Raw genomic sequence first — 16668 nt, 5'->3', positions numbered from 1 at the left:
CAGTTGAAACAGAGTAAGTGTGGCAGCAGCGCTCCGTCATTCATCAAAATCTCACCTTCCTGCCTCTCATTCATGAAAACAAACACACCACACACTCTGACGCCTGCCACATCACCCTGAGCTGGCTGTAAATACAGTCTAACAATTGCCTCTGCTCTGTATTATCATGCTGCTGTTGCTCGGCTGCTCGTCAGCCCACACGCCCACGCTCAACTCTTCCGCAACGATCCCACCGAGGAGCTTGCAACCATCATTAAAGCCACATTAAAAGGGATTTGCTGGGCTCGTGCTTTATTTGCCAGGCCCCTGGGGCCTGCAGTTTGATGAGAGGGGAGATTTGTTGAGCTGTGTGGGTCTGCAAGTGAGCTGTTTGTGTCGAGCGTGCTATAAATATTGTCGGTCTGAGCCGCCTGGTGATCCCCACCCTGTGCCAACAGTCCAGGCCGAGGTGATAGTCAGTTGATGGGCCCTGCTGGTGGCATCGCGATGACTCACTGAAGCTCTCTGCCCACAGGCTCTCACCCCACATACAATATGGACCAAGACTCCAGTTACCTCTAATAGCCTATTATTCTCTCTTTTTTGGGAGCAGAAACTATGGAAACCAGAGAAAACAGTGTCATCAGCTCAAGAGGACGAACAAAACAAGGTCCACATGTAATCCTAATGAACAGCCCCACATCTCAGTTCAGCCAGCTTCTTCTGCTGCACATTTTAAAGAACCATGCAAGCTTTTTACATCTTTGCAGTCGTTTGACAATTTCTAGTGGTCTTTTTTTTTTGCTATTGCTTTGTCCCTTTGCATCCATGTTGTCTCTTTGAAGTTGTTTTGAGTCTCTGTTGTTTGTGTCTCTGGTCATTTTTATGTCTTCTTGGGATCAGTTTGAGTCTCTTTAATGTCTCTTTGTGGTTGATTTACTTATCTTTGTGTTCATTTTGTGCTTCTTTCTTGTCCTTTTGTATCCCTTTTTGATCATTCCATGCTTCTTTGTTGTCTTTTGCATGTCTTTGAAGTGATTTTCTGTCTTTTTGTCCTCATTTTCTGCCCCTTTGTGATCTCTGTGTGTCTCTTTGTGGTTATTTTTCCATGTCTTCGTGACTTTTTAAAATATTTGTGGTTCTTTGAGTCTGTAGTCATTTTTGAGCTTCTTTTGTGTCCATTTTTGGTAATTTTGTGTTTCTTTGTTGTCATTTTATATGTCTTTGTGGTCTTTTGCACTTCTTTGGGGTCATTTTACATACTTCTTGCACATTTAGAGTCTCACTGTTGTTATTTTGTAATGAACAGACTGCATATCTCAGTCCAACCAGATCACTCTGCTGCACATTACAAATGATCATGCATGTTTTTTCTGTCCATGCCACTGTGACACCAGGTTGCAGAGTGGGAGTGTTTGTTATGTGGTGCTTTCACAAATAAACCTCCACTTTAGCTGAAGTGTTGGTGCTGATATGAGTACCGGAGGAGTTTCTCAAAGGGACACAAACCCTCTGAGCTGTTTGTTTGTCTGCAGTGGTATCGCCAGACTGTCAGAGATCAGTTCAAACCATTAGGGTAAAATGTGCAGCGTGGTTCTACGAGAAAAATCATCAGTTTAAGAGGTTCCAAAAATAAAACCTTTGTCTCTGCAGTAAGAAAATTGATTTCAATGCATAAAAAAGTTTTTATAAAGTTGGCAAAACTCTTTTCAGAAATCCTACCGGCTGTCTTCATTCACCAGTTAGATTATTCTACAGCCTCTAACATAAATGTTTCATTATTTTTGCTTGTCCAGTGGGTAGTTTGGAAGTTTCCATTATTAATAAACACCATGAAAATCCTCTCTACATCTCTCCTGAATACTCATAAGAATAGTTACTTCTATTTTGGAAAGAACAGACAGTGAAGCAGAGCTTTTGGAAGCAAGAACTTGTTCAGTTCAGGTTGTACTGAAGTTGTCAGTCTGTCAGATACTCTAACTCAGAGTACCTATAAGAATAAAATGCAATATAGATATTACTTTGGTCTTCGGTCTGGCTGTTTATTACAATTTATAAACTTCACACACTCTTATTAAATACATAGGGATAATGAAAACAACGTATGACTATGAAACACATGTACGGAATATCAATAGATATACACTCAACAAAAATATAAACGCAACACTTTTGTTTTTGCCTCCCATTTTTTATGAGATGAACTCAAAGATCTAAAAGTTTTTCCACATACACAATATCACCATTTCTCTCAAATATTGTTCACAAATCTGTCTAAATCTGTGATAGTGAGCACTTCTCCTTTGCTGAGATAATCCATCCCACCTCACAGGTGTTCCATATCAAGATGCTGATTAGACTCCATGGGCAGTCTAAGGCACACCTGTGCACTAATCATGGTGTCTAATCAGCATGTTGAGAGAAATGGTGATATTGTGAATGTGGAAAAAAAAAATGTAGATCTTTGAGTTTATCTCATAAAAAATGGGAGCAAAAACAAAAGTGTTGCATTTATATTTTTCTTAAGTTTAGATTTAGATATGGGTATACAGGCAAACCACCCTTATTCCAGCCATTTAGGTGACATCCTGGACCCTGATGGCCCCCTGCTCTCTAGCGAGCTAATCCAGCCCCTCGTGGAGGCTCATCCTGCTGTGAGCATGTGCCAGCTCCTCCCATGGCACAGTTTTTGGAGGTCCAGCAGCTCCATCATCTCCTTCACAGACACAGCACCGGGAACATCCTGCATTTTTGCGAAGATGAGCCATGGAACATCTCACACCTCCTTCACCATTCGTAGTTTCTCCAGCTCACAATGGGCCTCCATGACTGCTGTTGATAACAAACACCACTGCTTGAGTGTTGGGACAATACTGTTTCCACAAAGGTCTGAGCTCATACCTTCCTCCCCCATGTTTTGTTTTGTTTTGTTTTGTTGTGTAAATGTTTGTGCTCCAAACCAAAAATGGTCGTGAGCCTGAAATTAATAAAATGAAATTAAATGAAATGAAATGAATGAAAGAAAGTGAAATCCAAGTTATGTTCAACAGTCTCCACCTTGAAACCAGTGGTTTGAAATGGTTGCATGAACTCATCTTGTTTCAGCTTCAGGAGAGGTGTTTTTTTCCAGCTCCGTCAAGCCCAAACATCACACCAAGGATCTCCATCCTTGGACCAATATAGACCCAGCTGTCCTGAAAACACATTTTGAACCACATTATTTCATGCTGGAGAAAACTGAAGGCCTTTTTCATTTTCTTGACGGATTTCATTGACACAAGAGATTATTTGCATCCAATCTAAGTCATCAAATATTTAGTCTTCTTCTTCTTCCTCATCCCAATCCAATACCATTCTCTCAGATAATACACACTTCAAGTACAGCAAAATTATGAACATACTTTCATGTAGCCTTCGTTAACCTGTCTGCCTGCTCTCTGAACAGATTCACGACTTCTAACTCTTTGTCCCTCCCATTTGACTTATGATCTGTGATAAACCCTTCCATCTCTGCATACACATCTGTATCAGATGTACCTTCCTGAAGCCAGCAGGTGGAGCTGTTCTCAGTTTGTTTGTGCCATTTTCTGAACACGTTTACGTGGTCTTTCAACAGAGCAAGGTCCGTGTTCAGAAATCTCAACTGCTGATTATTTTTATCTTCTCTCCATTTTGTTTTTGAAACTCTTTAAATGTACAACTGACTTAAAAATTCTTACTGTTACAATCTTTTTTTTTTCTTTTATACATCACACCAATAAAAATAAACTCAAACCCAGCACAGACAGTAAAGTTAAACCTTTAATGAGGCACAACAAAGAATGAGCAGTTTGTGTATGTTTATGTGAGTGTAAGCCAACCCAACACTTAAATCCTTACATCCAAACCATAATAATTTGTAATCATGTTCGGTCTTTGTGGTCATGTTGTTGTCTCTTTATGATCATTTTGTGTCTCTTTATGGTCATTTTGAGTCTCTTTGTGGTTCTTTTTGTCTATTTACAGCCATTTGGGGTCCTTTTTCAATCATATTGGGTTTTTATGGTTATTTTGCATCTCTTTGTGATCATTTCAAGTATTTGTGTTCATTTTGTGTCTTTGTGGAAATTTAGTGTCTCCGTGTCATTTTGCGTGTCTTCGTAGTAATTTTAAGTCTTTCTGAGATATATTTTTGTCTTTGTCGTCATTTTCTTTCCGAGATTATTTTTTCTTCTGTCGTCAATCTTTTTGTGGTCATACTGTGTCTCTGTTCATTTTGTGTCTTTTTGTGTCTTTTTGTTTGTCAGTTATTTTACATCTTACTGCAGTCGTCAGTCTCTTCAAGGTTACTTTGAGTGTCTTTGTAGCTGTTGTGTGTCTCTTTGTGATCAAATGCAAGCCGCTTAACACCTTAACAACCTTTTGTGGTCGTGTGTGCATCTCTGTTTTGGTCATCATGTGGCTCCTTGAGGTTGAGGTCACTAATAAACGACACAAATGTTGCTTGCTACTTTTCTTCACACACACACACACACACACACACACACACACACACACACACACACACACACACACACACACACACACACACACACACACACACACACACTAAAAACCACTATTATTTCTACTTGTCCAGACAAAATTCAGTACTTTTTCCAGACTTTCCTCAGATCTTTCCAGGGTTTTTTTTTTCTCTGAAAATTGTGGTTTAATTGCAGATTTTTCTTTCAAATGAATCAAAGGAGAAAGCATTCAACTGCATGATGAGAATGTGTTTGGGAAGGCTGCACATTCTGCTCATGAAGGAATTTAATTAGCACGTGATGACCTAACCATTATCACAGATCAGAGCAAGGCGTGAGTTCTGCAACATGAACTTGTCCAGAAGCAGCTGACGCTATTCAGATGCAGTTAATGTCCTTTATGAGCCTCGCATGCATTTGTGAAGCACCTGAGAGGAGAAGAAGTTGTTTATTTTGCAGTATTTATAGCTATAATAAACCAAACTGTGCAGCAATTAAAATGTGTCCATCTTCATAACTCATCAACGTCTCAGCTGGTGATCCTATCCTGACTTCATTAACTGTGAACTTGCTTTAATGAGTCTATCGGTGCTGACAGTGTGTGGGAGTTCCTCTGTCTGTTACAGCAAAAACTGTGTTTTTCTGTTGAATTTGAACCAGAAGCAAAAAATGTGAAGCTTTTTTCCACAACATTAACCCTCCTGTCCTCATTTACAGGCACCAAAAAAATATTTCCTTGTCTGAAAAAAATTCTGCAAAGAAAATTCCCCAAATTTCTGAAAATTTGCAAAACCTTCAATGAGAAAATTCCAATAATTCCTAAAAATGTCCCTTAAAAGTTTTGTTTTAAAAAAAATCCCCCAAATTTGGCAAAAATTTTCTTCTAAATATTTTCAAAAAATGAGTAAAAATCTTCCGAAAAATCCCCAAAATATCTAAAGTGATTACATATATATCAGTAAAACTTCTGATATTTTCTTTAAGAACATTCACATCACCCACCAACAACCAAAATCCAGCGAATTTCGCTGGATTTTGGTTGATTTTTTTGTGAATGTTCTTAAGAAAAATTTCTAATATTTCTTTTTTCCTCTAAAAAATGTTCAGAGATATCCAAAAAATGTTGAAAATGTGGACATCAAAAGTTTCACTGTAAATTTTCTTTTTTTTTCAAACTTTAAAACGGGCCAGTTTTTCAGGACAACATGAGGCTTAATCACTGTGGAGGCTGTGTGAAACTGTTATCTGCACATTACAATTTCACAACGACAGCTGTATTTTCAACATTGTGATTGTGTCCACAGATCGACCTCTTAATTCTGTAGAAGCGAATGTGACGGGCAAAATTCAAGTCCTAAGTTCAGCCGATTAAAGCAGACTCAAGCTCTGACTTCACCTTTAACCAGACATATGTGCCCATTCCACTAACAGACATTTCATTTCATTTCACATTCATTTTGGGTGTCTGTGGTGATTATGTGTCACTTTTTTAGTCATTTTGAGTCTCTTTTGTTCATTTTGTGTTGCTTTGTGGTTGTTCTGCATGTATGTGGTCATTATGCATCGTTTATTTTGTGTCATAACGTGTGTCCTTTTGAGTTGCTTTTCTGTCGCTTTTTAATCACTTTGTGACTGTATTCATTTTGATTTCACAGTGGGGTTTTTCCTGTATTTATTGTCAGTGTCTGGTTGTTTCACACCTCTTGATCATCATTTTCATGTTTTGTGGTTGTTTCCTGACTGTTGCGTGATCATTTCTTTTAATAGTTTCTCTTTTTTTTTCAGTTTTGTTCATAAATTTTTTTGTGATCATTTCTGTGACTACAGAAATAATCAGTCTCAGTCGTATTCATGTTTAGATCCATAATAAAAAAAGCGCTCAGTGCATCGACCATCTGCTGCTCCAGAACTGAACGACGACAGTTTGATGTGAGTCCAGCTGCCAGCAGTGATGCAAGAACTGAGTGTGGAGCTGCTTCTGTTACCGTCAGAGTTTCATCATCGAATGATGTGTGATGAGGAAACAGCCAGATGTGCAAACGTTCATCAGCTGATTGATGCCTGAGCAGGACAAAGGAAACATCTCCCCTGTGTGGACCTGACAGGCGTCTCTCACCGAGACACACAAAGTGATGTGTGTTCATCAGATTTCTGACCTGAAACGTCTTAATTAGGGTCCAAGCACCGACGGTGATGAAGGACCCTATTGAAACCCTAGGGGTTTTTTCTTCTTCACTCTTTTCCCATCTTTTCAAACTCCACTTTGGGGCCCAAACATACCCCAAAACACATCAAGCTTTGCATGCACTTTAGGACTGGCGAAAAATTTGATATTTTATAGGAGTTGCGTACATGTGGCAAAATGGCTCCATAGCGCACGTGGTCCAATCTGGACAAAGCTTCATATGATGGACATCAGTCTGGGTCTGAACACATCCACACTCGTGAATTTAGAAATACTTATAGCGCCACCTACTGGCAACAGGAAGTTCTTGTCATTACATTTGCACGTCCCATTGCCCGATACTTTGTCATATCATTCTACAAATTTGGCAGATCAGTGTTCATACCTAGATGATGCCACAATGTGAAGATTTTGACGATTCATAAAACGCTGTTGCCATGGCAACGCATCTTTGCCGTGTGACAAACAAAGTACTTTTTGACAGGTTAAAAATGCTTAAAAGCTCACCAAAATTAACACGCATATCAGGATTGGTAAACCATTTCATGTTTTACCCCAGGGTGTGCCCATGGCGACTACCCAAAATATCGATCCTTCGCCATGAAACAGGAAGTGGTGTCTAACTCTCCTGAACATGCTCCAATCTGCCTGAAATGTATGATCAGAGTCCCGTCCTGATGACATCAATCAGTCGCAACGCCACCTGGTGGACATGCGTGGATTCGCCAACCAGCGAAGATGTGAGGACTTTTCCATCGCTGCTTGCAGCTTTAATTGGATCGAGGGATTTGTTCAGAAAACACACTTGAGGCCTCAGAGGTGCTGATTTACATTTCTATAGCTCTTTTGACACAACTCTGTAAGATTGAAGTGTATATGCTGCCTAATTAAGTGTGTAACTCAAACATTTAAAAGGCAAATTAAGACACGTCGGACTGATAATGAAATGAAACTTGAATGATTCTTGATATCTGCAAAATAAATAGAAGGAAAGGAAAACAGAAGATGAGGCAAGCTGCATAGTTACAGCCAAGACTTATAATAAGAATAGAATAGATCTTTATGGTCACTGTTACAGAAAACAATGAAAATCAGTTTAGCGCTTTCCATATAACATTAAAAATAAACTGTATAAGGCAATATTAACACACCCTAAAAATATATATGCATCCAAAATATAATAAATTTAAGAAATAATGATAAAGTGGAAAGATCTTGTCTATTTTTTGAACCAGTAATGCTGTGCTAGTGGTGGGAGAAGTAAACATACAATAAAAAAAAAAAACTCCAAATCACAATGTGCTGTATTATCATTTTTATTTGCTATTTTGTGTAAAAACTTTTCTAATCTGCAAATAACCCTGAACTCCAGCTCTCAGATAAATACAGTTCAGCATACAGTGCAACACATCTTTCTAAAAAGTAGAAAGTAGCTCAAAATATGAATACAAGTTGCTCAAACTGAACTTAAATTTGCATTTCACTGAATAGCTCCACCGATTTTTAACAATCTGGAAGTTTTTGTTGTGGTGGTGGTGGTGAATTATTGACACTTTAAAATGTTTTTGTCAGGAAATGAACACAGATTTAACATTTACTTTATTTTTAAATTAAGATATGCATGTGAATGCGAGAGTGATTGTTTGTCTGTATATGTAGCCCTGCGACAGACTGGTGACCTGTCCTTCGCCCGAGTCAGCTGGGATAGGCTCCAGCACCCCCCGCGACCCTAGTGAGGATAAAGCGGAGTATAGAGAATGGATGGATGGATGAATGGATGGATGGATGAAGATATGCATATTCAGCAGTCTAGTTAACATTTTCTTTACTTTCTTTCTTGTGGTGAACATGTTAAACCACTATATGTGCACAAAATAAGCATTTCCAAAAGTGCTTGGGTAAAAATAAGAATTATACTTCTTATTCCCAAATAAGACATCAGAATAACCACCGATAATCTTGTGTTGCAGATGCAGTCAAACAGGGAAAAATAGTAAAACAAATTCGGCTTATTCAAACTATTTCTGTTGTTAAAAAATAATGTCGGGGGAAAAATCTGACTTTTAGTCTTGCAGATACTGGCAAATACATGCCTTCTCTCAAAAGGAGTAAATAACGTACAACTATAGTAGAGAACTTAAAAAATAGAAGTATAAATGTAACTTCAGAAACATAGGCTATGGCACTGGGGAGGCTTTTTACAGGTTGTAGGTGCTGTTGCAGTTTGTCAACAGCTGGTCCTGATCATGGTTGAAATGTTTTTTGTCAAAAAGAAAGACATTTATTCTTTATTCTTTACCTGAAGTACCGGTACAGATGGAGTGCTGATAATGGTTAATGTGGAGTTTTACTGCCCTCCAATGGACACTTTGACACTACAACACTACATTCAACTTGGTCGCCAACAAGTGGCGCTAATGTCACTTAAATAACTGTTAAATACATTGTTCAGTGTTACTGTGATTTTTAACGACTATTTTTGCACTTTAAACAGCAAAATTTACTGCTGTTTAATTACATTTTACTGATATCAGCGGAGTTGACAGCAGTCGTTCATGTAGGATTGCGGGTGTTCACTGCCCTCTTGTGGCGACAATGACGAACTGCAAGAAATGACAAGTTAAACGAGTGGCATACACATTCAATGCTGTGAGCAAGAGGCACGAGATATTTACGAAGATCTTTAGTCTATTTTAAACAATTACATTTTAGTGAACTTACTTTATTTGTTTCGTTAGCATATTATTTCTGCTATACATATGAACACAAATATGTGTGGTTTGTTTTCAATTATGTATGAAACACTTAAAACCATAGCAATTTCTTGTTTCTGTCTTCTAAAACAATGTTTTTGTCTTCTAATATTTTTAATATGTCAACTCGAGCACTCAGCTGAATCCCTAAAAAAAACTTTTGAAACATGACTCATGTAAGTGTGCTGAGTATATATAATTTCTATATATCTATTATAACTGCAGTGTGGTCAGACTACACTAGATTCTGTCTATTGACTGTAACGACCAATGACAATATATATACGTCATTGCTAACGACTGTAACTCGCAGCTCTCTGTTTACGGCAGTTTTCAAAAAAATACGGCAGGAAAAACTGTCCGCTTTACGGTACAGCGCCACTTCCTTTCGTCCCGGCGCCCCGTCGGGCTTCTCATCGCTTGAAGACCGTTTCATTTAAAAGGCTTCCAGTGTGTCGCATCAGTCACGGTAAGATTAGAGCAAAAATATGTACACGTTATGAAAAGTGCCTGTTTTTACTCGTGTTTTGAACTAAATCGTAGAGAAACTTGTGTCCGAGTGTGAGGCTTTCCACCCAGTTAGCTTAGCCATGCTAACGCGGCCACCTGGCAGCATGAGTGGCGTTAGCATTTTAGCCTCCATTAGCTGAAGGAATCACACCAGCAATCAAGTCCACAATTCAGTTAGTCCACCTTTGGTTTGCCTTTTGAATAACATCACTGCTGAATCCCAGCCAGTCGGATTTGTGTCGCTGGCAGGAATCTTGAGATATCCCCAGCGTCTCAGGCTATTGTAGTGACGTTAACACTGTGGTAATGTAAGCCGGTGTCCCAGATGTTAGACGGAGCCGCCTGTCCCTGAGATGCTGATTAATATCTACATATGCTGTAGTTGTCTCATGAACGGACATGCAAACCCACTAAGAAGCATTTTTAGTGCAGAGTCTTACGAGTTAACGCATCTGAAAGCACATTGAGTCTCAATTTTATTTGTAGAAAGTCCCAAATTAGAGGGTGATTACTGAAACATATAGCAACACAAACCGGCCCAAGTTAATTAACATTATATTTCATGTTGCTGTTCTTCTAATTAAGGATGTTACACAGATTAAACTAAAATGACCGTCAAGTTTTGGCACAGGATTCCACCTTCTGAAATGTGAATATTTTCCGATACTGTGACAAAATAGGACAAATGAGGATGCCATTTTTGGCTTTGGGAGTCACAGATATCATATTTTATGTATAGATTAAGGTGTTATGATTTTCCTGGGAAGTCATGGTAAAGATATGTTATTTCTGATGTGTCAAATAGAAGATGATTAAAACCTGAGAATGTGGAGTTGCACCAGCATGTTGTTCAGGGGTCAATGATGACTAGCCCACTGCGCAAGCTGATCAGTGCCTATTCTTTTAGTGCATTGCTGGAGAAATCAGTGCTGCTCACTGCCTGAGACCCTGTGCATGTTTGGGCTAAATGTAATCTCTTTCGCTCAAACTTTTACACTGTGAATTAGCTGCATCAGAATGTAGTAGGTTTTTAATGTTTGGTCTTTTTCACTCTGATCTCAGGTCATGGCGAAGTTTCACGCCCCAGTGATCCAGGACAATCCATCCGGATGGGGTCCGTGTGCGGTCCCAGAGAAGTTCAAAGACATGCCCTACCAGCCTTTCAGCAAAGGGGACCGTCTGGGAAAGGTTGGTCCGTCACATATACAGTTCCTTGTGAAAGTATTCGGCCCCCTTGAACTTTTCAACCTTTCGCCACATTCAGGCTTCAAACATAAAGATATAAAATTTTAATTTTTTGTCAAGAATCAACAAGTGGGACACAATCGTGAAGTGGAACGAAATTTATTGGATATTTTAAACTTTTTTAACAAATAAAAACCTGAAAGTGGGTGTGCAATATTATTCGGCCCCTTACTTTCAGTGCAGCAAACTCACTCCAGAAGTTCAGTGAGGATCTGTGAATGATCCAATGTTGTCCTAAATGACTGATGATGATAAATAGAATCCACCTGTGTGTAATCAAGTCTCCGTATAAATGCACCTGCTCTGTGATAGTCTCAGGGTTCTGTTTAAAGTGCAGAGAGCATCATGAAGACCAAGGAACACACCAGGCAGGTCCCAGATACTGTTGTGGAGAAGTTTAAAGCCGGATTTGGATACAAAAAGATTTCCCAAGCTTTTCCCAAGCTGTACAAGCAATCATATTGAAATGGAAGGAGTATCAGACCACTGCAAATCCACCAAGACCCGGCCGTCCCTCTAAACTTTCACCTCGAACAAGGTGAAGACTGATCAGAGATGCAGCCAAGAGGCCCATGATCACTCTGGATGAACTGCAGAGAGCTACAGCTGAGGTGGGAGAGTCTGTCCATAGGACAACAATCAGTCATACACTGCACAAATCTGGCCTTTATGGAAGAGTGGCAAGAAGAAAGCCATTTCTCAAAGATATCCATAAAAAGTCTGGTTTGAAGTTTGCCACAAGCCACCTGGGAGACACACCAAACATGTGGAAGAAGGTGCTCTGGTCAGATGAAACCAAAATGGAACTTTTTGGCCACAATGCAAAACGATATGTTTGGCGTAAAAGCAACACAGCGCATCACCCTGAACACACCATCCCCACTGTCAAACATGGTGGTGCAGCCTCATGGTTTGGGCCTGCTTTTCTTCAGCAGGGACAGGGAAGATGGTTAAAATTGATGGAAGATGAATGGAGCCAAATACAGGACCATTCTGGAAGAAAACCTGTTGGAGTCTGCAAAAGACCTGAGACTGGGATGGAGATTTATCTTCCAACAGGACAATGATCCAAAACATAAAGCCAAATCTACAATGGAATGGTTCACCAATAAACGTATCCAGGTGTTAGAATGTCCAAGTCAAAGTCTAGACCTGAATCCAATGGAGAATCTGTGGGCAGAGCTGAAGACTGCTGTTCACAAACGCTCTCCATCCAACCTCACTGAGCTTGAGCTGTTTTGCAAGGAAGAATGGGCAAGAATTTCAGTCTCTCGATGTGCAAAACTGATAGAGACATACCCCAAGCGACTTGCAGCTGTAATTGCAGCAAAAGGTGGCGCTACAAAGTATTAATGCAAGGGGGCCGAATAATATTGCACGCCCCACTTTTCAGGTTTATATTTGTTAAAAAAAATTTAAAATATCCAATAAATTTCGTTCCACTTCACGATTGTGTCCCACTTGTTGTTGATTCTTGACAAAAAATTAAAATTTTATATCTTTATGTTTGAAGCCTGAAATGTGGCGAAAGGTTGAAAAGTTCAAGGGGGCCGAATACTTTCACAAGGCGCTGTATTCTCCTCTGAAGTAACCGTGTTGTCTTGGGTTTGTTTCCTTACATTGTGTCGTCTGTCTGACAGGTTGCTGACTGGACTGGAGCTACTTACCAAGACAAGAGATACACAAGTGAGTAAAACAACTGTTGAAGATGTTCCTAGTTTATTATTATTTTACTTAAAAAGACAGAGGGAGCTTGAAGATACTGTACTTGAATGCCACTAATTGTCATGTGAATCACTCATAATTTCTCAACATGGTGAAAGATAATAGCTTCTATATTTAGGATCTATCAGACAGAGAAATTTGACCTTAAACCCATTTGTGAACATAGGATTAAATGTGCTGAGCAGTAAATCAGAACGACACGTGCTTTGAAATCTGTCAGACATCATTAATCGATCAAATAAATGAAACACAGATTGCTTAATGGTTCCACTTTGATTTCTTAAGCAGTTCTGTGTGTGTTTTGTCTTCAGATAAGTATTCCTCTCAGTTCGGAGGCGGCAGTCAGTACGCCTACTTCCACGAGGAGGACGAGACGAGCTTCCAGCTGGTGGACACCGCCAAGACTCAGAAGACTGCGTACCAGAGGAACCGCATGAGGTTTGCTCAGGTGGGAGAGATCGTCACCGAGCAAGCAGAGATTAAATGTGACCGCTGCATCGTGTTTTCAGCAGAGCAGTAACAGGATGTTTGTTTCCACAGAGGAATCTGCGCAGGGACAAGGACCGCAGGAACCTGACCCAGTTCAACATGCAGACGCTCCCCAAGAGCGCCAAGCAGAAGGAGAGGTGAGAGATCCTGAAGAAATGTCTAGTTTTAGCTGTCTTTTTTGTTTGTTTGTTTGCTTTTGTGCTTTAAGCTGGTGAGACTGTAAGGTTTAAACTTATGTTTTTGTCTTTTCAGGGATCGTATGCGGCTGCAGAAGAAGTTCCAAAAGCAGTTTGGTGTCCGTCAGAAGTGGGACCAAAAATCCCAGGTATTTGTCAGCTAGTTCTTGTTATTGATAATTAATTCTTTGAATTGGTGTTCAACAGGAAAAGATCACATCTGTTTTGAATTAATTCCGTTTTCATACAAAAATGCCAAAAGATGTCTCAGTTGGATGTGACAATGTGAAGATTTCTTTTGTGATACGTGATGGATGAGGTAATACAGAAGAGTTTTAGATTCTTTTAAAGAGATATGAAGCATTTAACTTCACCATGGACTTCTCAAGGTCACAGCAGTACAATTCTGTTTGATGTGTAAATAGAAAACATATCTGGCATATGAGCATGGTGGAGATTTTATTTAAGTTTAGTTTAAGTCTAGTTTCTTGCAACACAGGCCAGTAAATAATAATATAAGCAGATGTAATTCCCAGCCCTTGGTTACTAAATATAAAAATGACATCTGCCTTCAGATAGTATCAATTTTATGAAGCAGATGATTCTTCCAAACAAAATGGATCTGTAAACATTCCTGCATCTCCTGTGGAAGATAATATCAGAAGTAGTTCCTTATCCAAGCATTTTAAAACATAAATGAAAAGTTATTAAAAGTGTTTTTGCCTCCACGTCTGCTCATTAAGGCCCAGCTGAAGCCCAGAGACTCGTCTGTGGAGGTGAGGAGCGACTGGGAGGTGAAGGAGGAGATGGATTTCCCACGACTGATGAAGATGAGATACATGGAGGTGGCTGATCCTGTTGACATGTAGGTGAAGATAAACTGCAGTTTGCCGTCAGTCATTAGAGGAGGCATGCGGATAATGATGAATATTTTGTTTGTCGCCTCCTGCAGTGAGTGCTGCGGAGCTCTGGAGTACTACGACAAGGCGTTCGATCGAATCACCACCCGCAACGAGAAGCAGCTGAAGAGCATCAAGAGGATTTTCCACACTGTTACAACCACCGACGATCCCGTCATCCGCAAGGTGGGAACTTCTTCTTTTGGAACTTCCAGTCCCAAAACGTTTTGTTCAGGAGCTTTCTCATAAACGTACTTTGTTTCTCCTCCAGTTGGCTAAGACTCAGGGTAACGTGTTTGCCACCGATGCCATCTTGGCCACCTTGATGTGTTGCACGCGCTCAGTCAACTCCTGGGACATCATCGTGCAGAGAGTCGGCAACAAGCTGTTCTTCGACAAGAGAGACAACTCTGACTTTGGTGAGGCTTTGAGAGATCTGCTGACACCAGGGGATGGTGTCACAAAAACATTTCAGTCCTGATTTAAGAATTTTGATGAGAATAATCCAAGCTCATCAAATCTGAAGTCCTAATTATGTTTATTTTGAAGTATTTTGTGCACACAGAGTCAGCCATCACAACCCCAGACATGTTTTAGGATGTGAGAGGAGAGAGTTTGAGAGACATGAAAGGGAAACTTCGGTTTTTTTCAACCTGGGGTCTGTTTCCATATGTAATTTCATACATGTGAGTGATGGAGAAATGAATTTTCGACATAGCTCCAGTATTTAGCCAGGCAGGCAGCTTAGCAGCTCGGCTAGCGAAAAGTATGGGGCAACTGGCCCCTCCGCATCAAAGTCCGCCCTAACGTGCTTTTTTCCCCCACACTGACCGGCTCAGATAGTCTCAATGAATGTCCCACAACATACTAGAGATGAGAAGTGAACGAAAACCTCCATATTACCTGGCGATCGCTCTTTGTTGTGGTCTGTATCCAAATCTCAGGACGCTAGAACGCAAATCTAGATTTCTTTCTAGCGTCCTGATATTGTCAGAGAGAAACGGGTGTTTTCCTTGTAAGAATCTAAAAATGAATGAAATAAACCTGCAGTGTATTTAGAATCACCTTAAATCAACTATCAGCAGTGAACTTACAGTCTTATAGCTTTACAGTTGGCTTAGCTGCTGTTGTTCTTTTTTAAACTCTGAACACTTGTTCTCCTCAGATTTGCTGACTGTAAGCGAGACTGCCAACGAGCCTCCGCAGGATGAGGGCAACTCCTTCAACTCTCCTCGCAACCTGGCGATGGAGGCAACTTACATCAACCACAACTTCAGCCAGCAGTGTTTACGCCTGGTGAGATCATTTAAAGCCCCACAGAACCGAAATATACTGTCTGTTTCTATTTCCTGTGTTCAGCTAAGTTAGTCTCAATCGTTTGCTGAATATATGTCATGATTGTGTCTTTTTTTTTCCCTTCAGGGTGGAGAGCGCTACAAGTTCCCCAACAGCAACCCATTTGTGGAGGAGGACATGGACAAGAGTGAGGTGGCGTCTGTAGCCTACAGGTACACGCTGGTTTCCTCTGATGTCCGTTAACTTTACCGCCTGCACCTCCACACTAACATTACTGCATGTACTAACTGCTCTGTCTCTGGTTTCTCTTTTTCTTCCAGGTACCGCCACTGGAAGCTCGGAGACGACATTGATCTGATCGTCCGCTGTGAGCACGATGGAGTGATGACCGGAGCCAACGGAGAGGTTTCCTTCATCAACGTCAAGACTCTCAACGAATGGGACTCCAGGGTAAGAAGCGGGTTTATTGGGAGAATTTCACAAGAGCTCGATCGGTTCGTTGATCCCTAGAAAAAATGTGTGCAGCTGTTTTGATTTGAAGTTGATTTTCTTCATAATTTTCAATACAGAAATAGCAGGGAAAGCCCAACATTTGCAGCTATTTTTTTCAAAAAAAGTTCCTATTTTTGTTGTATGTCATTGTGAAGTCAATACTTGTGTTTTGTTGACTTGTGTTTTAATAAATGGACACATTTTAGTACGTCACCTTCAGATTAGCAAACATTTGATTCATTTATGAAGTAAATGAAGTTGCAATCCTCGCAATAAGTTTATTTTTAAATGTGTTTCTAGATGGCATGTCAAAAAATGTGAGGCAAAATATCCAGCGAGCCGTATCTGTGTCTTTGTTTGCGTGAGAGGGAGTCACGAACTCAAAGTGAATTTTTGACCCCTACATTTTGCTCT

At 40.1% G+C, this 16668-nt stretch overlaps 1 protein-coding gene across 3 annotated transcripts in view; it reads left to right on the top strand.

Annotated features, from left to right (window-relative positions):
* Positions 1-9749: 9749 nt before the first annotated feature.
* Positions 9750-16668, top strand: part of eif3d (eukaryotic translation initiation factor 3, subunit D) — a 67514-nt gene continuing 60595 nt past the window's right edge. For all 3 annotated transcript variants that reach the window (XM_051941343.1, XM_051941344.1, XM_051941342.1), the window contains exons 1-12: positions 9750-9891; positions 10995-11120; positions 12818-12863; positions 13214-13350; positions 13443-13528; positions 13644-13716; positions 14311-14432; positions 14520-14652; positions 14738-14885; positions 15632-15762; positions 15889-15974; positions 16083-16212. In XM_051941343.1, the coding sequence (XP_051797303.1) occupies positions 10998-11120; positions 12818-12863; positions 13214-13350; positions 13443-13528; positions 13644-13716; positions 14311-14432; positions 14520-14652; positions 14738-14885; positions 15632-15762; positions 15889-15974; positions 16083-16212 (1215 nt within the window). In that variant the 5' untranslated portion in view covers positions 9750-9891; positions 10995-10997. The remainder of the gene's footprint in view (positions 9892-10994; positions 11121-12817; positions 12864-13213; positions 13351-13442; positions 13529-13643; positions 13717-14310; positions 14433-14519; positions 14653-14737; positions 14886-15631; positions 15763-15888; positions 15975-16082; positions 16213-16668) is intronic.

This window comes from Acanthochromis polyacanthus, chromosome 21 (assembly GCF_021347895.1).
Source record: "Acanthochromis polyacanthus isolate Apoly-LR-REF ecotype Palm Island chromosome 21, KAUST_Apoly_ChrSc, whole genome shotgun sequence".
NCBI lineage: Eukaryota > Metazoa > Chordata > Actinopteri > Pomacentridae > Acanthochromis > Acanthochromis polyacanthus.
Note: the sequence above shows the minus strand (reverse complement) of the source record. Positions and strands in the feature narration are given on the sequence as shown.